We start from the raw sequence: 22073 nt of genomic DNA on the forward strand, positions 1-22073 counted from the left end.
GACAAGTGAGCGGTTTTGGAAACAAGTTTGGAACAAATCGGAGCACATAACCATTCTCAGTTACTCACAGTTATTGTAGATGTGCGCGGTGCAAAGAGACTGAACCAGACTTCAACACTTGAGCCACAAACTGAGCGCTTGAAAGCATGGACCGGAGCGCACGCTTCCAACAAGAACACATTTTCGGACCTTTGCGGGATCTATGTTTTTATTAAACTACCCAAACCTAAAATGAGGAAAGGATGGTCTTGCAACAGATAGTTCAGTAAGTTTTTTTTCCTACTCCGATCTGACACACAAACACCATCCTGGTCTCATCACAGACTTTTTAATGAAAGCAACTTGTGGTGCTGGTGAACAGTTGGCCTAATTTTTCTTTAAATCAAAAGAGGAGAATGTGTCCAACTGCTAAACTAAGCCTCATCTGTGTGCTGCTGGTCCTGTGGAGCCATGGGGGTTCAGCCATTAGCTCAATAGACCCTGACTGGTCAGGAGAGGGGAGATGTCAACACATCAACATCCCACAGTGTAAAGACATCGGCTACAACATGACTCGCATGCCAAATCTCATGGGCCATGATGACCAAAAAGAGGCAGCCATAAAGCTGCAAGAGTTTGCCACGCTGATACAATTTGGATGCCACAGCCATCTGAAATTTTTCCTGTGTTCGCTGTATGCTCCCATGTGCACAGAGCAGGTGTCCAACCCCATCCCAGCATGCAGAGTAATGTGTGAGCAAGTCAAGCTGAAATGCTCACCTATCTTGGAGCAGTTTAAATTCCCCTGGCCTGATTCCCTGGACTGCTCCCGGCTGCCGACCAAAAATGATCCCAACAACCTCTGCATGGAGGCCCCCAACAACGGCTCAGAGGAGCCTCCCAAAGTCTCCCACACCCAGCCTCCAGATTTCAGGCCACAGCGGCCTCTGAGCGGACAGGACCTGCACCTGAAAGACAGCAGCAGCAAGCAGACGTGCAGCAATCCTGGCAAGTTCCACTATGTCGAGAAAAGTGAGTCCTGTGCCCCCAAGTGCTACCCCAAAGTGGATGTTTACTGGAGTCAGGGAGACAAGCAGTTCTCCCTGGTGTGGATGGCCATCTGGTCCATCCTCTGCTTTGTCTCCAGCGCCTTCACCGTGCTTACTTTCCTCATAGACCCGCAGCGCTTCAAATACCCCGAGAGGCCGATCATCTTCCTCTCTATGTCCTACTGTGTTTACTCTGTGGGCTACCTCATCCGACTTTTTGTGGGAGCCGACAGAATAGCCTGCGATAGAGACAATGGGGTTCAGTATATTATCCAGGAAGGTCTGGAGAGCACCGGCTGCACTATTGTGTTCCTCATCCTGTATTATTTTGGCATGGCCAGCTCCCTCTGGTGGGTTATCCTGACCCTCACATGGTTCCTGGCTGCAGGGAAAAAGTGGGGTCACGAAGCCATCGAGGCCAACAGCAGCTACTTCCACCTGGCAGCCTGGGCCATCCCTGCCGTAAAGACTATCATGATCCTGGTGATGAGGAAGGTGGCAGGGGATGAGCTGACGGGCGTCTGCTACGTGGGCAGTATGGATGTCAAAGCTCTCACGGGCTTTGTGCTTATTCCCCTCTCCTGCTACCTTATTATTGGCACTTCTTTCCTGCTGTCTGGCTTTGTGGCCCTCTTCCACATCCGGAAGATTATGAAGACAGAGGGGGAGAACACAGACAAGCTGGAGAAGCTGATGGTTCGCATCGGGGTCTTCTCTGTGCTCTACACTGTCCCCGCCACCTGCGTCATCGCCTGCTATTTCTACGAGAGGCTCAACATGGACTACTGGCGCATTCTGGCAGGGGAGCAGAAGTGTGTGGACCGAAGCGGGCCGGAGTCAGACGAGTGCATCATGAAGACGTCCATCCCTGCTGTTGAGATCTTCATGGTGAAGATCTTCATGCTGTTGGTGGTGGGCATTACCAGTGGCATGTGGATCTGGACGTCAAAGACCCTGCAGTCATGGCAGAATGTGTTCAGCAGGAAGCTAAAGAAGAGGACGAGGAGGAAGGCTGCCAGTGTGTTCACCAGCAGCAGGCCTTACATCAAACCTCACCCATCTCTCAAAGGGCACAATACAAAGTATGAACCTACACGGCCCCCTCCCACATGTGTATGAGCTGGCTCCCTTTGTATAAACCCAAAAATACTTGTAAAGCTCTTACCTAAACGAAACTTTGTAATCAGAGTGCTATCAAAAGAAACAAGGTTCATGTTTTATTTATGCAAACTGCATTGAAGATAATGCAATGTGAGGGTTTTTTTTGTATCTTGAGCCATCTCATGCAACAAGAGCTGCCTTTGAGAAAAAAAATGCTCCTCCTGGATTCACTTATCCTATTGAGGAACTTGGTAGAGAAAAAAAATCACATTGTTCCCAAGACAAAAAGAGTGGAATAAACCATTTGGATGTGCCATGGGGTTACTTGAATAATGTGCAATAGATGTTTTCCTTACAGGCAAAAAAGACACTTGTACTGTGACAGATTACAGACAATGAAAAGGACCCCACAGACAATGGAGGCAAATGGTCAGAGAGATGAGTGTTGTGTTTGTAGGCTTTTTAATGGAAATGGAGGCAGTGTCATATATGTTTGAACTGGAGTGAGAGCAGCTGTTGAAAAGTGCTCAAAACCTTATGAACTGGCCATTGTGAGGCAAATCCATGCCATAAATTAATCAAGCACTCATTATTGGAAAGTTATTTGTAAACACAGTTGAGTTTTCCATTTTTTCTTTGCTGTTTTACAGCACAAGGGAACGTTTGTATATATTTCTAAAAGCTCAGATTTTATAGAAAAATTAATAAAACGTTCTAGTTTTAAATGTTTGTAAAGCCGGAAGTGTGTATTGCCACCGTGTTGTTTTTCCCTCTGTTGGAGTGAGTCTCCATTTTCATACAGCTGCATAAAGCCTGTTTTTTTTGCTATTGCAGCACTTGTGCTTCTCGCCCTCGCTCTTATACTGCTGGCATTGTTTTGCGGTTGGTGTAATTCATCATAGAAAACGTCATCATTAATCTTAAATTGTAAATGTGTTGATGTGCCAGAGCTGGGTTTTAACATTATGTTTGCCATTCAGATTAGCTTTAAGAATAATTGTGTTAAAAAATATCATTTATTTGACCAAAAGAGACATAAAGAGACACATTTTATTTACTATAGTAATAATTAGTTTTATGACACGTTCAGATCAGCTCATTTTAACGGCAAACAATCATAGATACTGTATATCTCTTGCTACGGGAAAAACCTGCACTTTTACATCTAAAAAAATGGTCTAATCATAGATTGAAGAAATGAAGACATGTTGGAACTTCAGAAGCATGAATAGCTATTCTTTCAAATGTTCATATGGAAACAACAGGAATTATATGTATGCTTCATCAAAGACAACAGTGAAAACAATCATAAAAGGATCATATTTGGCTTTCCTTTTGCTGTTTATGTGCTGTACATTAAGGCAACAAAGTCACTTATGTGCATCATTTTAGATGAATGTATTTTTTTACTGTAAAATTAAATATGAAGTCTTTCATTCTTAATATATTTGCCTTTTCAAAACAAAAAAAAGGTCATGCCTAAGAAATAATCAATATCTCTCATTCTCATATTTGGTGTAGTGAGTTTAATTTTTGCTTTTTAAGTGAAAATTTTCCTTGAAAGTGAAACCGAGAGGTAGGTTTTTTTTTATAAACATGAAAGGGGAAGGTGATGATGTCATCAAGAGCTAAAATTAATGTGATGGTTTTGTTTTGTTGACAAACGTTTTCCAAAATGTCCACTATGTTCCTTCTAGTTTACATCCAAGTTTTGATATCCTTATAATATTTTTGTATATTCCTCAGTCCTTATATAATCCTATATATAGTCATATGTTCTTTACCTCAGCTGCAGTGAATATACAACTTTATTTTAGTCCTCTCTCTCACTGTGTTGCATGTGTCGGTGCGTATCAATGAAGGGGTTATACAATAATCCAGCTCTCATTCAGGACAGGATTAGACTGTTTGAAGGGTTTGACTTTGAAAAGAGGATCGCTTCAAACCAAAATACAGAATATCTGTCATCTCTTCTCGTCTTATCAGCGAGGCAGAGTGACATTTCTAAAGGCACATCTGGCCTGGATTTGAAGTAGTTACATATTGACGCAGTTCTCTGAGGTGCGAGCAAACTGAATACATTCTCAGATGTTTGGTGTTAAACGATCCTTACATTGTCAACAATTTTAAGGTACATGCTGAACCACAAGTCTAGTCTTGTATCTAAGAAACGGCAATTGACTTCTGTCTTGCCAGTTCTGCTAGAGCAACAGGCAACCATGGATACTTAAAATATGTCAACCACCAGACACAGACTCATGTAGGAAACTTGACAGATTATGAAAAGTTAACTATAAATGTAACATGTATGCAGGAAGTTATCCTTTTGGATATTTGAAGAAAAAAAATGCAATTTTGGAGCACCATACTTTTTCTGCATTTATCTTCCTCACTTTCAAATCTTTTCTGAGAGTTTAAAACCTTTGGTAGAGAGAGTTCTTTCTGGTCTAATAAAGTTTCAGAAGTGTAGTAATGCTTTATCCCCGAGGGCATTCAAGTTCCAGCGTCAACCCAACCTGTTTTAACAGTCAAAAGCACATGACTCACAACCTCTATGTGGCTGAATCAAAGTCAGGCAGTGTCTATTGATACTCAGAGTTGCGAAAAAGGTGTGAGTAGCTTCTGAGAGCTTCAACAGAGGCCACCTGGATAACAACCCCCAAGGTGTCTGGGAAGGCTGTAAATATAAATGACAGTTACCACCCCCCTCCAGGGCTTCTTCAGCCAAACAGGCTTCACTTCTCTTCTTCTCCTCTCTTCAAAGAGAAAAATTCTGCTCAGAGCAAGGGCAAAGTATTGCTGGCAAGAAAGGTTTTTTTTTTTTTTTTGGAAATCACATTCAACTGCATGTATCGCTGGATTTAGCCTTTTAAAAGTATAGATCATATTCCTTCAGATCACAGATTATCAAACCTGTAGATTCTCACAGCAGTGTGAAAAAGTCCTCTTTCTGGTTATTTTATGCTATTCCTTGCAATGACACATTTTATTTGTCCAAGCGGGGAATCCCACAGCAACCATGTGACTAAGGCTGATGCATCTCAGACCCACGTCTCTAAACTCCAACAAGACAAATGCTGTCATTGCACACACTCATCCTCCTCCTGACTCTCCTTCTTTCAGCCATGCCATGCAGGAGATAGCTGTCTGTGTTGGCTTATGATATGTTGACAAAAAAGAGCTTCTGCTTGTGATCAGCATTGTTGAAACAGCATCAAACCTTTGATAATTACTTGATTTAATTTAATCTGACTGGTTCGCCAGTGAGCAAGGATTTTCAGCTTTTCACACTCTGTAATTGAGCTGATGTTAAGTGTCTTTGTGGAACCGAGCAGTATTACGGACATAAAGTTGAAATGACAGAACAATTAAGCTCCTCTGCATGTCAAAGGCCAAATCAAATTCAGAGCGAGAGCAGCAAGGAGACATCATCACTAGGCAAAACCTTTGAAATGATGCTTCTATGTCAATAAATGGCTAACCCTTCCTCTCATTGCCATGTTGTTATATGCAAGGCTGTGGAGGAACCTGTGCATATTTGCTTTGTCTGGTGCTGTTGCAAGCAGTCATAAAGTTCTTTGACACAGTGACATAAATCAAGTTGCCTGGATGACTGGCGGCTGAGGCAGCTTCTCTTTGATCAGGCTTTGTGGAGACGCCCCATGTCCTCATCCTCAGCTGCTCCAGCAGCACCTGTTTACTAGTTCAGGCTTGTCTCTTTGGAAAGAAGTGCTTAGCCTCTCAATGTCATAGATTCATACATGACGCACGCACATACACAACATACACACAAAGGAATCTGTCTAGTGCGTGGGGGTGGGTGGGTTCTTCCAACATGTATGCTCCTAATGTGCTAGAACCATACTGATTCTTGGCACTTGTTTGTCTTATTAGGCAGCTGCTCTAAATGTAAATCTGTCGCCTTGTGGAGAGTTCTGCCTCCTCTGGTTGTTACCAGAGAGGAAGAATAGTCGATGCATCATGACAAATGAAACAGCTTTGTTTTCCTGCTGAAGAATTATCTGTAACTTGGAGTAAAAGGGTTATTGAAGAAAAAACTTTACAGAGAGAGCTGCAAGTTTCATAGACCAAAGTGTTATCATAGAATGCAATGAAAGCAGCCTCTCATCCCTCAAGTTCTTGTGGTACATACATCCAGAGTTCTGAGGATTATGGTTGAAGGACGTGTGGGCGGGCTTTATGTTCTGAATTGATCTGTAAAGCAAAGAATCTAGGGCAATGCAAAAGTACAGTATATATGCCAAATCTGCAGTAACAAACCATGCTAATAGCTCACAGACACACACTCTGCTGTGGAGGCAGTTGTTCCCAGCCACTGCTGAAGGTGAGAGTAATTACATAAAAACCTGGCAACAATGAGTTCTCTGCCCGCAAGGCGGGGGCAGGGCACTTTTTTCATATGCATAATGAACTGCCTCGCAGGCCCTCTGCTGATCAAACAAGTGTTTGATAGTGGCTTTGGTTTGAAAGAGGGCTGAATATGTTTATTTGCATGTGGAGAAGTGAGTGACTTTGAGGTGGAGATCAGGCAGATTAGTGTTAACTGACAGAGACCTGTGCAAACAGACACTCCCCCTGCATACAAGCAGGGCAGCAGCACTTCCTCTGAGGACCAGTTAGACTGAATACAACATCAGTCAGACCAGAGCATGGCAACCCCTGTGACTTTTCAGACATTGTTCTCTGTATGCCAGCCTCCTCCCCCAAGTCTGTCTCCTTTTTTTCATACATTTTGTCTCGATTAGTTTGGTGCATGTAAAAGCATGCACACTGATAGCTGGCAAACAACATGAGAGATGAGAAATCTGATTACTAGCTTCAAAGATATTTTCTCAGAATCCATTTAAGAAATTCCTCCAGGACTATGTTCACAGCTAGAACAACTTTTGTTTTATAACAGCGATTATGGGGAATTAGTGCAACTCAGTGCGTACTGTAAAAAATATGGAAACAGGTGCAAGGGGGCTTTCAACGGACTGTAAACCATATCAGACCACAAAATCTCAATCTCAGTTCAGGCAGTGTTATGGTCCCTATAACTGTAAACTCACCTCATAATGTCTTTGTTGTTGTTGTTTTTCAATTACTGGTCTCCACCAGCTGGTGAAATAATTCTACTGAACAGGAACTATAAGCTCCATCTTTAACCTTTAAAGCATTGGTCCACCTCTTTGGGGAATATGCATAGGCCTATTCACTTTTTTGCCAAGAATTGGATGCAAAGATGAATATCACTCTCAAATCTGTAGTCATACATGGCTATAACCAGCAGCCAGTCGGCTTATCTTAGCATTTAGACTGGAAAATGGGGAAGCAGCTTGGCTGGCTCTGTGCGAAGGTAACAAAATCCTACATTTAGAGGTGCTGAAAGACAGATTTTGTTACCGTCAAACAGAGCAAGGAAAGCTGTTCCAGTCTTTATGCTAAGCTAAGCTAACCCACTGCACATATTAGCCTGGTATTTAATGCACGGATCCAAGAATGTTATTAACCTGCTCATCTAACGCTGCAAAAAAGAGAATAAGCATAATCCCAAAAATGCTGAACTATTTGTGTCGCCAATCAAATCTACCTAACTCTGTAGGTAGAATATGATTCATACGTTCTTTACCAATCACAATATGACAAATATGCCACATTCTGCACAACACTGTCAGATGTAAGGGAGAAGTACCAGTCGTGGTGGCACCCATGGGCTGCAACGTGACTGTGAAGGGAAGAGATTGTGGGGTTAAGAGGGATGTGAATAGTCTGGTGTCAGCTGGAAGCAAGGTTTTTCGCCATGGTGATTTAGCAGCAGACTCTAATCTGCCACCTTCCTAATCCACACCGCAAAGAGCTCTGATGATTTTAAAACACAGCAGAATTATGGGAGTGCAGGCGGCTTTTCTTTTTGGACATTGTCAATCTACACATATACAGACACACAAAAAATCTTTCCTGTTTATTTAGACAGTATAGAAATTAAACTCAATCAAGACTCAGTTAATTATGCCAACTTTTGATGTAGATGTATGTAATTGCATGTATATGTGAGTGCATGCAAACCCAAGGGCATGTGTGTGTATGTGTGGTCTATCATAGGCTACTTTTGGGGACACATTTCAGGCTCAAGATCAGTTAATTGAGGACTGTCCAATTGGGGTCAAAAGCCATGTACACAATTTAGAAAGAAGCTGATTTTTGGGGTCAGTGGTTAATGTTAGGGTTAGGATAAAGTTGAGGTAAGGGTTAGGCAAGTAGTTGTTATGGTTAGGGTTAGGGTAAGTCACCAGGTTGGTATATCTAATGTCCCCAAAAGTGACCATTGTCTGATAAGTGTGTCTGTGTGTGTGTGTGCACGTGCTTATCACACTTTTTTGGCGTTTTCAGAGATGTTATGAAGGCAGTGACAGGATTGATGGTGGAGTGGAGAGAGCAAGCACAACAGGAGACTGTCTACATGTGTATATATTTGTGTGTGTGTGTGAGTTTACAGACAGTATAGGAGCTATAGAAGAATAGACAGAGGGAGAGGGATGATGATGGATCTGGCAGGGCTCATGAACACCGCTGAGAGAAGATGCCTGTGGTTCAAAGACACTCTCGGCAAACTTAACAAAGAAAAAAAAAAGAGGGGGAGCACATGAAAGGAAACTACACAATCAACTGTCACATAGAGTTGGAGAAAACATCCTGGCACTCTTGGCAGAATACACTGTATGCAGACATTTTACTGTTTTTACATAAACCCCACACAATGGACACTGACAAAGCAGTAGCATTACATCTACTGCCACATATGATAAATAATGTATTTATTATGTGCAACCTATGAAAATGCAACCTATGACAATATGCAGCAACCTTATTTTCTACACTTTATAACCATTTATTACTCATTAATAATAATTATTTAATCAATCACAAAACTACCTATGACTTTCTATAAGCTACTTATCAAGTAAGGTGAATTAGTGATACACAATCATAATGATAGCAGTCTAAATAGCAGTCTAGTTGCCAAGATGCTTACTTGACCACAGCCTGATGATGGAAGCAAAACAACCAGTGGTGGAAGATGACCGTTCACTTAAGTAAAATTACTAAATTACAAGTAGAAGTCCTTGATTCAAAATCTTAAAATTAGAATTAAAGTATTCATTATGCAGAAGAATACTCTTGTGAATGGTATATTATGGTCTACTATTTTATTAGACTATTATTACTGATATATTAATGTATTATAAACAAGTGGATACATGGATATGCTACACTAGCAATCACAGCTGTCACATAGAGGCAGTAGAGTGATATTAACCTCTGAAATGTAGTGGAGTGGATGTGTTAGTACATAAAACTGAAACTGTACTTGTTTGTGAGTAAATGTACTTTGTTATACTCCACCACTGAAAGCAAAACATACTGTTCACAAGATGAGCTGTGTTTGATAGTTTAATGCCAATCTATGAACAAATGATGACAGCAGAAAAAAATGAAATGACACAGCATCTGTTTTTGTGTTTGGCTTTCTCATTGTCAGCTGTGGTTTCTAATTTCTTTGTATGAGTATTTGCATTTCAAAATCATTTCCTTTAATAGCTGTAAAATACAAGCTAACTTGTACTATTTTCTTGTGTTTTTAAGCTTAGGTTTTTGGACACATTCTCTTTGGTCTTGCAAGCATCCTTTCAGTTCTGTGTTGTTGTTTTTTCCCCCCCTTGCGGCATCAAGTTAATATGAATGGGCAGGGACAACACATAACATGTGTTAGTCTGCAGCGGGCCAAGTCAATGTCCCATTCTGTTCCCAGCTTGCTTTATGCAGTGACAGGACTGGAAGCAATTTAGGATAAGTACTGAGGAACAGTTGAGTGGATGATAAATGACTTTATTGTTGGATTTTGCAACTGTATCTGATACCAGTGAGTGCATGTGTTCCTTTGAGTAATCAAGCTATAGCATGGCAAAAGAATCTTGTTTCCTGGACACTGGTGGCAGGCCAGATTGTCTGGTCCTGATAATAGTAATGGGGTTGATGGCAGCAGCTCTTAATCTACACAGAGATGGGGTCAGGACCCACTTATCTGGCCTGAGTGGAAAATAACGGACCACTTAAAGGGCCAATCTGTGATTGCAGTATGACAAAGTTGAAACACTGTTGCTTCACTGCTCTCTTCGTTTACATACTGACTTACTGGCTTAGAGACATTTTTGCACACTGAAATGTATTTCCTGGGCTTTTGATGTAAGACTTGAGGCTGCTCAGGGTTTGTTTATATTCGTAAACTTGTCAACACTTAAAATAAAATGCACCGGTATTTTTAGTTACGATGGGTTGGGAAAGTTTCCAAACAGAATTACTTCATTCTACATGTCAAAGTCTGCAAGAACAGATGTGAGCAAAGCCGGGATTTACATGGCCACAAGAAACACTGATTGTAGTCCATAAAACAGCTGTCATAAGTGTGAGAGGCCAAAGCACAAGGCATACCATCACACTCTGTGGTGAAGGGTGTCCCACAAAGCATGCAAACTATGTGTCTACATATTTACTGCATAACACCTGCAAAGTATGCTTATGACTGCTCACAGTACAGTATATCATGAGCAACAATGGCCGACATGGAAATGAAGAACTAAATTTAGCTCTCTGTTTGATCATTGCCTCGGGTCATGGACAACACTTTGAACCAACATGGCTAGATTCACAAAACAACATAAAGACAAGCCTCTGTTCCTCTGTTCTTCAAAGGAGGGAAAGGAGCAACGCAGCAGACAACAAAATGTTCTATTAAGCAGGAAACACATGACCTGATGTAGACAGGGATCGAAGTGACGAGTGGCGCTGCCGTAGAATTGCTACAAGTACCACGAGTTTGCTCGTGCACTTAAAGAAAAGAGTTTCGTTTGTATGATGAACTTATTTTTTTGTTTATGTCCAAAGGATTTCCTCTCTAGCACAGTAGATCCCGACTTTTTTTTGTCTGATGAACCCCCTTAGTCACCTTCAGATACACCCCCTATTAATCAGATGTAGCCCTATCAATTGTCAACTCCACTCATTCCAAATGTGTTCATTTCAATTCATTTTAAATAATATGTTAAGTCACTGCATTTTTTCATGAACATTGAATTATCGGGTGAGGGTGATTACTTTCAGTTAAACTTATTTCAACTCTTAAGCTTTAAGTCAAGAATCATTTTAGCTGGTTGATTGCAACTGTTTATCTGTTATTTTTAACTCACTGTGTCACCTGTTTATCCATATTTAGCAAATAGTGTTAACTGATCATCAATAATCCATCAATAAATCACTCCTGTGCTATCCTAAATATTTCAGCCATCTGTACATTGCTTTTAGCTATATATATATTTGCCTTCCTGCCTGTCGACACCTTGTCATGCAATCTTTATGGCAACAAATGGTTTTAATGTGTTACAACTAAATCAGGTCAGTAGGAGGTGTGTCCTGTGTGGTCAGCTTGTTGTAGCTGGTAGCTTATAGGTTATTGTGATTATAAATATACAAAAAATCTTCATCACACTTATTTGTTATTCTATTTTATACTTTACACAATATCTGGATTTTTAAAATTAAATCATCATTTCAATTTTTCTAATTAGCTGAGCTACTCTATACAGCACTCTTCCTCAGTAACCCTGGTTTGCTTTAGCAAACAAGAAATGAACTGAGCTGACTTTAAACTGGAAGCAGGAATGCGTGTGCGCTGATTAAGTGTTGTTTAACCTTGTGGACTCAGTCTCTGTGGTCTAAAAGAAGAAAGAGGCTGGAAGCAGGTCAGGAAAGGTCAGAGAGGACAGCGAGAGCTTCTTATGTGAGTCGTCACATGAGAAGGCACTTTTGAGGACCACTGCAAGGGGCACTGAGTCAGTTCATTGATATTCAAGGATTTGACCCGCTGACAACGGGGATGTCACTGAGGTTAAGACAGCCATGCCTCTCCGTATTGTGCGGGGCCGAAAAGCCAGGGGGTCCCCCAGCCTCCTGCTCCCCCTTGCACGGTTGTCATGGTGAGCAAATCAGTCCGGCAGCACTATGTCACACTCATGTGGGTACATTCTCCCTTTCTTCCTCTCTTTCTTTACTTTCTCTGACTTTCTATCGTGCTGCTTCACCGAGGGGGCTGCCAAAGAGAGCTTTCTGTCGGCTGACAATGCCTGGCGTGTCATGGACATCCCCATACATATACAGTGTAAAGAAGACCAGGCTCTGAAAATCCAAGGGCCTCTTTTCCAAAAATGCATGGCAACAGATATATTTCCTGTCTGTTGAAGGATTTGAGTGGGTGGATGGTGTTTTTGTATCCAAGGACATGTCAAGTCAGGTGGTGAATCCATGCTGCAGGTCATCAAGTCCAAATAACAACCAATCATATTTCATCCCACAGCTGCAACAGTGAAGGACTGTTATGTCTGCTGCCAAACAAGCTGGTGTCATGTGCTACTACTGTATCCTTACACTAGTCTATTTGGACAACACTAAAATTACCATGAGTAAAGCTCACTGATAAGAGTAAAAATCAATCAACAGAAATTAATTTGATTTACTTTCAGAACATACATTCTTCATACCCTGTACTTACCTTACTGTGTCTTCTAATGGAAAACAATTGACTGATGTTTGGCAGTAGGCCTCTGCGGTGTCTTGTTGTCACACAAATATGTTCCTAGAGCCAATGTCAAGGAGATTAGGTTGAAGGGAAAATTGCAGCTGCATTTAGCAGTAGAGCTGGCGAGTCGCTGCTCTCAGGTGATGGGGCATGTCTGTACCTCACCCCATCTGAACCTGTCGGCTGCTGCGGTTGGCGCTGTAATTACAGAGGTTAGGCATAAATCACAGAGAGAGAGGTGGGAGAGGGAGAGAGAGGTGGAGTGAGAGAGGGCGAGAAACAGAGAAAGTAGAGGGAGAGCGTGAGAGGGGAGAAGAGAGAGACTAGTAGGCCCGATGGCCTGGGGGCCAGGGGAGGCCTTGACACTCAGAAACATACTGTTCTCTCCTGAATACTCTCCCCCTCTGTCCTTTCTTTTTCTAAGCTCTCCCACACAGACAAACACACACTTGTAGTCTGTCTCTTAAGGCTCACATCCTTCCTGTGGTTGTGGCAGTTGGAATATACTGGGTATTTTACTGGTCCTGTGTGTTCCTGATTATACCACTCTCCTTCATCCTGTGCACATTAAAGCGTAGGCACCAGAACACAGGAAATAATGGTCATGACTGCTGATGTGGACCTATGCCACTGTTCTTGTTTCCATCTCTCTCTGGGGGGAAAGGGCAATACTTTCAATGCTGCTTCTCAACAAAATGCGCCGCAGCCAATGTCGAAGCTAAGTGGGTTATTTGAGGAACCTCTTCATATTTGGAAAAACATGGTACACTGTACACCGCTATCAGTGGTATACAGTTAGTATTAGGCACATTGGTGGTCAGCATTTGTTGTTCTGTATTTCTTACTATTAACGAAGCCATCGAAAAGATCAAAATCAACAATGAATTGATTCCACTAACAAGTATTGCCTGTTTAACTAAATCATGATATAGCTTATTGTTCTGAGCTATGGAGCCCCATTGCTGTCCAAAAGCAGAAAAATCTACCCCAACCTTGCATTGCATCTTTCATCACCCTGAATACACAAGCAGCATTCTGTTCCTGGAAATATTCACTCGGCAACAAAAAATAGTCCCCAACGAATGTAATATTTACTTCTGTTTGTATCATGCTTGCTAAATAGCTCAATGTCCTGTTGTTTTATGAATTTGTTGTTGTTGGGGTTTTTTTTTAAAGCAATTTTATTTTTGTGACCCATTTTTTATGACTGACGCCTTCAATAGTAATAGCAAAGGTTGAGACTGAAAGCTGTGGACAGGGTAGTGAGGTATTACTGTAAGAGAGCTCGAATTGTTGGTCAGACTCTAAGTGGGTCCATTACTGTTCATCTTGGTGCCTTAAATCACTGCTGTAAGTATTTCAGCAGAAAAATACAAAACAATTTAGTAAGTAAGTAGAAAAAACAGATACATAGACAAAGAATACATCACATAAATGCAATAAAAATGCTTGATTGGTCAATTACAATCTATTAAAAATAGCGTTTAGAGAAAGTCTTTGATCTTAAATGCTTAATTATTTCCATAGGGGAAAAGACTTTTCAAGATCCTAAATTAGAAAGAAGAGAACACATCTTGATGTTGATAATTATTCTGTAGGTCATGAACAATAACTGATGAAGTGAAGTAAGAAAGTGTAATCATCAGCGGGTCTGTGGTGTAAAATATCAATAAATATTGCCGGGATGTGTTTTTCCTCACAGGATCATCAATCAAATCCTAATATCCAGAGTTTTTATGTTTGGATGTGGCTCTGCTGTGGGTTATTATAAGATTTTAATTTGTTTGACATTAGATCTTTCCCAAATATATATCTACAATAGACAACATAGGCTACATTCAGTTGGCATTGATGGACTTGATATAAACTCTATACAGAGGAGCTTCAAATGATCAGCTGTGCATTTCCTATATATGGGCTATTTATATAATCAAATCATACATCAGCCTTCTGTTTAATAGTCAATCTCTTATGCTTGAGGGGAAACCTATAGGCTGTCACCACAAAATCCATTGAGTTTGAATCATTTCATCCTTTGAGCTGTGAAATAGTGTGAAAAGCGGAGTCTGCAGCCAGCTGAATTAGGACATATGGAAATGAATATATCTCCGGCGCGGCAATATGCTCCATCTGTATCAGACAAAGATGTCTGCACAGCACTCAAGGTTAACGCTCTCCATGTAAAGATAATGTTGTTCAGAAGACAATCAACACTTCTCATTGCGTTTAGAGCCAGGGACCGATAATATGACTTCCACTGATCCATAAATCATTACCAAGAAGCTTTTAACAGGTTCCAAGGACCACGGCTTACTTTTTAAATAAAATATAAACAAGGGAAAATATCAAACCTATTAATCTTTCATTAAGCTCGCCGGATAAAAAAGAATCGCTTAAAGTATCATTCGTTACCATCACTGCGAGTGCAAAAGCCCCCTGCCAACATCAAAGGCTTCTCAAAGAAACAGAGCGGGAGAGAGTCAGTTAGCTGAATTTGGCTGAGAACCAGCTTGTGGTTGGGTTTTAATTTCGACCGACTCATAATGGCACTGAGGAGGAAATGGGGACCCGGTTTATAATGGTTTTTGTGGCATCAAGGCCTTTTGAGCAAACACTCACATAAACAATGCGCCGCTGTTATTAAAAGAGATCCAGACTGGGTGTTGACAAAGGTTGAGAGCTCATCCTCATCTTGCGCAAGTCTTTTGTGTCAGCGAAAGATCAGAGGCTTCTCATGGCCAAAGAACGGGGAGACTCCATTTCAAATACATATGCCGCACGCACGCGCACACACACACACACACACACACACACACACACACACACACACACACACAAACATAGTGGTTGGCGTGTATGTGAGGGCTGTAAAACAGTACTGATCCTGCTGTGCTGTTTGGGTGGGGCCTCTTGGCGCTTCAACTATCTTACAATGGCTGAATGGAGGATTACGGAATAATTTACAAAATTCACACGCAACATGTTGGAACATGCAACATGTTGTCTTCATTAAACCATTTCCATCAGTGTGTTGTGGTTCATGACATTCAAGCATACATGTAGACCTACTATTGAACTGGTAGTTAGATAGCTAGGTCACTGTTTACCTGAAAGAAACACAAACGATGTCTTCTCTCCATCAGCTCTCTTGCTGTCATTTGAAAGCACTAAAACAGCCTGGCAGTGATGCCAAGTAGGTTAATAATATGCAGTGGATTAAGGTTTTAGTATAGCTCTGCGCTGCTGCTATACTGAAGAACTAATTTACCAGAGAATAAAATTTCCCAACATATTTGCCTGACCTGCATCCCCGTGCTGAACACTGTCAAAATCTAGTGACGCATTCATTCCTGCCTACAGTACACAAAGCAAGCGAAAAAGCCTTCGATTGACTTCAGAGGCCCAGTATATTACATGAGTTAGTCATGGCTCATACTGAATTAAACATGGGAAGAAGAGTTTCTTTTTATCTACAGCCAAAGTGCTAAATCTGACCACTGCAACCGATACTCGCCCACTTCAAATCCTCCCTTTGATAGTGAAAGCGTAGGAGCTTCAAATGTATCAGTTTGTCCTCATTTTTTAATGGGTTTCAGCCGCAAACACTGGTTGATGTTTGCAGCCGAAAACAAAATTACATAAAAGCACTTGGCTAAATCTTTTCTGCTTCGCTCTCTGCAGAACAAACATGTCATAGTTACAATTTGGTTATTCTCTCATATCTGTGTTTATTCTCTTGTTTCATGCACAGGTAGATTTAATCAGCCAGCAGCAGGGTGACAGTTTCCCTCCAATTCATCTCTGATAGGTGCAATAATAATTACAGTGGACATGAAGAGACAGGCTCGCGTGGTTTCCCACTGTTCTTTGGAGTTGGATGATAGTTAGGTAATGCTCTGTTCCGCTCAGAGATGTCACAGACGTGTGTTTTGGTTGTGTGAGACTCATCTTTGCTGGTGTGGAGTTGTGATATATTTGGACAAGCAGGGATAAAAGCCGGGGGTCCTGTGGCTAATGAGATACCGAAGCAGTGGGAATGATGGTTTTAATTACTGCCCAGGACTGGTCTAAAGGGGGTGATTGCTGAAGAGCATGCTGAGTGTCCTAGGTTGGGAGTTCAGCCCGATGCCAGTCATGCTGTGCCTGACTGCCTTTGATGCTCACTCCCCTCTGCTTTATTCCCACATTGTGCTTATTAGATTCTTTGCTGCTGATGCTTCACTGCACCTTTGTTCAAACCAACGCTTTGGACAAAGAAAGGCATAACCACTGAGATTTCAACTTCAAACCCCTAGAAAGTTTCAGTGATGCAGAAGGCAACTTAATCTTTTTTTGGAAATTAAATCTGCAGCTCTCCCATTGTGTGGTGGCTCACTGACACAGAGGAGATGGATTGTGAGTTTGCTCAGAGGAGACGATAGGATATTTATCATTGAAGAGTCCAAAAAAAAATGCAGAAAATTAGAGTCCAAGGATTAGTATTTGACCATGTATGTAAACTGAAAATAAGTGCTAAAAATAGGAATTGCCTCCGAGATGATGAAAGCTGAATTGGGGGAAGATTCCTCCCTGCTGTCGTCTCACATTTCAAGTCTACAGTAGATGCACATGCAGGCTGTGAGTCCTACGTCTCCTCGGCTGCTCCCAGCAGGAGGGTGTTGCTACGTGTCTACTCTCTGTTCTCCTGCAGCCCAGCTGTGGACCAACCCTTGTTGACTTTTCAGAGATCACATGGCATCCTCACTGAGGCTGGCTCCGAGGGGGCTCTGCCTCTGCAGGACTCTGCTATGGTCAGCACCGGCCTGCTCCTCCTTCTCCTGCTTCCTTTACCTTCTTCCCTCTAGAAAAAAAGGGTGAGAGCTGGCTAATGTTTGAACACACCAAGCATATTCAGACATTATAAAATGTCTTTCTTGCCATGTTGCTATTACTTCCTCTAAGTAGCTTGTACATTAATGACAATGCTTCCTTTCTATATTTAACCTGTGTCTGTCACATCAAACCCTTTTCTACCCAGAATTCCCGTATCTGTCTATTTGAATAATCTTTAACAAGTCAAGGCCACTAACCAAAGGAGGCTTTGTTATCATACGACCAGGAAACAGTATTTGCCAAATAAATGGAATCTTAATGGAACACGTCCTTGGCACTCAGGCTTGCAGGAAGTGTGGATAAAGGGTTGAATCATTTATGAAAACAAGAGTTGTGTGTTGTGAAAGCCATGGTGATGATGCATGGAAATCCACTTAATGTTTTGGTTATATATATAGTAATTATGGCATAGTGTGCGTGGGGGTTTGAAATATTCTTTTTATGGCTGCCTGATTTACTAAAGAGTGTAGATGAAAGGCACTGAAGAGAAAGAAGGGATTGATCACAAGTGTGATTTTGTGTGCTCTGTTCCTGCCTAAGCCCCCGTTTAAGGTCATTGTAACTCACAAACTCTGTCATCTCTCTCTCTAATATGTTTCAGTTTCACCATGAAAGACCTGGAGCCAATAGACCATGACAGTACTGAAAACTGTCATCAGTAAAACAACAAACATACAATCAATACCACAAACTGAGCCAACATTACTTACCACAGAGGCAATTTATTCATCTGAGTTCACAATAAAGATTTTGTAACTAGAATTTAAAGGAGTTACAGGCAAACTATGTAGGATTTAAAACTAAAATACTCCAAAATAATAAATAATGCAAAGAATGTAACACACAATATACATACGCACATTCAGTTGCAAGCTCTTTCAGATGATAAACAATCAAATCATACACAACTAGATCTATCATCACATCATATGCATGCATCTACTTTTTAAGATTACACACAAATTACACACAGAAAGCCTGACAAAAAATAGCTTAACTAGATTTCAGCTATATCCCGAGGTCTTCCTTTCTGGATGGAGTTTGTTCAGTTGTCATGGAAATTATTAATTTTTCATCTGATGCCAAAACTCTTGGTAGCATCTTTGTATTTATTTAATAACATCTTATTTTTCATCTTAAAAGGCACAGTACATTGAATTGAAAAACAGTAACAAGGATGTATTATTTAAAGTTAGTACACTTGTTTTCAATAATGCTTTAAGTCAGATCCTTGTCAACAGTCTGGTAGTGCGAGCTAAGATGCATATAATTTACTTTTTTTCTTTTTTTCCCACAATCATTTTCAGACATTAAGAGCTGTGTTTGAAATGCAGTTAAATGTCAAACAGAGTCATAATCCCGTGCAGGAAAATCTTTATCTGTCAAGCCTGTGTGCCCAAATTCAGTTTGAAAATCAAATTCCAGTTTTTCCTTGTCTTTGGGGGTTTTTGTTCTTCACTTGGGTTGAAGTAAATGTAGATATAATAATAATAATACAGCTTATTTCTTATTAATCATTTACGCAAGTTTTATATGTAAATGAAGGAAATGGTTTGGGGAAGAAAAGCATCTTTTAGCATCTTTTTAAATTCAGAATCGACTTCTTCTTCAGACGAAGAACTGCTACTGCTAATAAAACTCAGTGATTCTACAAACACCAGCTGTGCCTCATTGCTAATAAAGCAACCAACTGTTATGGCATTTTCTGTCTTCATTGCAAATGGTGCACTAGTTTGTTTTAGATTCAACATACTGTATGCGTGGTTTGACTGCTTATTCTGTTTAGAAACCCATGGTGCAAGTGTGTGTGTGTGTGTGTGTGTTTGTGCTAGCACGAGTGTGATGCAGTGCCTGCGTCCTTTTAAGGGGGAACACACTGATGCAGAGCAGATTAGGTTCCACGGCAGGCAAAAGAATAATCTAATTTTCCTAACCCGCTTACTGATATCATGGCACGGTAGATCCTTATTATTCAGAATCCCCTCTTGTTCTGGTTTTACAATCAGCAGTTCAAGCTTAATGGGGCCACTGTGATTTATGTAGAACGAAAGAAAGCTTTGATCATGTTTTGTTTTTATCGTTTCAAAACAGGAAGTGATGTGGCATTGCTATGAATATCACGCAGAATACTACTAATGCTGTGTATATCATTTTTTGATAAAGAAACATGCTCCTGACAGAGATAGTGATGATGACACCAGTGGTTGTGATGATAATAACGTAAGAATGAAGGGTGTGCATTTTGTAACAGTGCAGCCAGTTTGATTTAGTGACTGTGTTGCGTGTTGCCTTTCATCAGCTTTGGGTCTTACTACTGTATCTCACAGAGCATGATTAGCGTAAGCGTGGAATCCACACTGCTGGGGGCTGCAGGGCAAGCTTGAAGCCTGAAGCGCATTCATCAACGTCCCTGGCAGGGTGCACCTTACTCAGCCTCCTACAGCTCAGCTTGCAGCCCTTTCCCTGGCCATGTTTCCTTCCTTCTCTTTCATTTCACTCTTTTTCAATGGGCTTTGTTGTTTTTTAAGAGATAGCGTGGGTTTTGAAGAATATGTTTCTTTTTTTTTCCTTCTTTTTTATCAAACAGCTTTTACAGCTCTGGACTATTTGAGTCAGGTGCATATTGTTCAGCAATTTGAATATATATATAATAATGTTTGTGAAATGTTGAATTCCACATGCTCATTGACAAATACACTACTGCATGTTTGTGTCTTTTGTTCTTTGTGTAACTTTCCTTTTTTTTTACCCACAATCAGGCTTGATGACACTGATGTCACAGCCTTTCTTCATCTCTTCTCAGTACTCTTCCAGCAGGTAAACAGTGACTGAAGCTGGTCCTCCCAGACTGGTCCCTCAGGTCTGAATCTGTAATCACTCTTAGATCTCAGACATGAAAGACTTGCGTACATCTTCCTCAAAATGCCCTCTGTGGTGCCAAGTTCTGTTTCAAATGGTAGGATGTGGAGAGGAGAAGAAAAGTTTGGTAAGAAATAATAGCTTGTGATCAGCTGCGTCTTTTAAGAGAGATTTTAGACTTTGTGAAAGCATCCTTACACTTTTGAATCAATCATTTTTAATCATGGTCATAAAAGACACTTCATAAGAAAGTGAGAAATCAACCACAGACATGTCGTATCACTGTAGACATTAGTATTAAGGGCAATGAGTAACCAGCAGCATTAACCCATGTCATTTAATATTTCTTATGAAAAGTCAAGGTTATTGCCATTCATGCCATTGGCCTGAATCCATTCAGGCCTTTATTTATAGGTCTGCAGTCCCATTGAGGCTAATTTCCACAGCATTTATACAATAAAAGGTGAAATCCACTTTTACTATTTTTTAATCAATATATGTTTTTTTCTTTTTTTAATTCATCATGAAAATAAGCATCAATGAATATCTTTTTGCAAATACCTTTTTTCAAATATTTTCTTATGTTCACAAACTGAGAGACGTAGACATCTTTCATTTTATCTGTGCAGAATCAATCACATGAGCATCAGTTTCAACCTAATAACTAAGACAGCCCAAGTCTGAATTTACAGGGCAGGCTTTGCTGCCATCTAGTGGTCACAATTGATATTGCAGAGTTTGAAAAAGCACACACAACAACACGTGGATCAATGGATCAGCGGATCACTGCGCCCAAAAAAGTAGTTCTTAGACTTTTCTGGATCGTTTGTTTTTCCAACCAGTTTCACTACTTTCATAATTAATTGAATTCTGAAAAGCTGCACATGAAGTACATATTGATGCCTTATTTAAAGCGATTAAGTATTTGATGATAGTTTTAAAATGAGCACAAGCGTAATAATTTTGTCAGTGAAGAGGCCTATATGTAAATTGTCGCAAATTTTGTCGTCCTCTTCTTCGCAGATACACCTGTGGGAAACGTTTTTCGTTGATTAGAAAATAACAAGAAAATCCTACAAAAGTCTTCGTTAAAAGTGAGTATGTCTATTAAAATGTATACATCATCTAACTTGTTAATTTAACGTGTGCTAACTGTTAATTGACTTCGGGATTAGTCTGAGTTTTGCAGATTAAAGTAGATGCAATGAAATAATAATTTTAAGCCTGATGTTAATAAATTAATTAACTAATCTAACACTAGCTGTCACTTAACTAATGTTAAACACCTTAATTTAATGTTAGTGTGGCGTCATTATTTTTAAATAATAATTTGGCATCAACTTTTGATAGCGTGCTAGTATTAGCTAACATTAGCGTGTTAGCAGGCGCCATTGTGTTTGACGCCAGTAAAGCACCAAATCAATATTACTTTGATAAATTGTGTTAAATGTTAGATTTGCTTTGGTCGAAAATTTAGACAATCCAATCACAATGAATTGGTGCCGTCTTTTAGACTATTTTGGACATTTTTAGTGACTAGTTGTTTTTTATTTTTATTTTTGTCAATTATATTTAAATTG

General features: G+C 40.5%; 1 protein-coding gene across 1 annotated transcript; it reads left to right on the forward strand.

The window, feature by feature from the left end:
- The first annotated feature begins 356 nt into the window (after positions 1-356).
- Positions 357-3226, forward strand: fzd10 (frizzled class receptor 10). Its single transcript, XM_053325063.1, has one exon. It carries the CDS (start codon positions 396-398, stop codon positions 2145-2147), a length of 1752 nt encoding a protein of 583 aa, XP_053181038.1. The 5' UTR covers positions 357-395; the 3' UTR covers positions 2148-3226.
- Positions 3227-22073: the final 18847 nt, after the last annotated feature.

The sequence above is a fragment of the Scomber japonicus genome, chromosome 9 (genome assembly GCF_027409825.1).
Source record: "Scomber japonicus isolate fScoJap1 chromosome 9, fScoJap1.pri, whole genome shotgun sequence".
NCBI classification, from domain to species: domain Eukaryota; kingdom Metazoa; phylum Chordata; class Actinopteri; order Scombriformes; family Scombridae; genus Scomber; species Scomber japonicus.

Coding starts and splice junctions, on each gene's coding strand:
- fzd10 (XM_053325063.1), top strand. CDS start 396: ATGTGTCCAACTGCTAAACTAAGCCTCATCTGTGTGCTGCTGGTCCTG.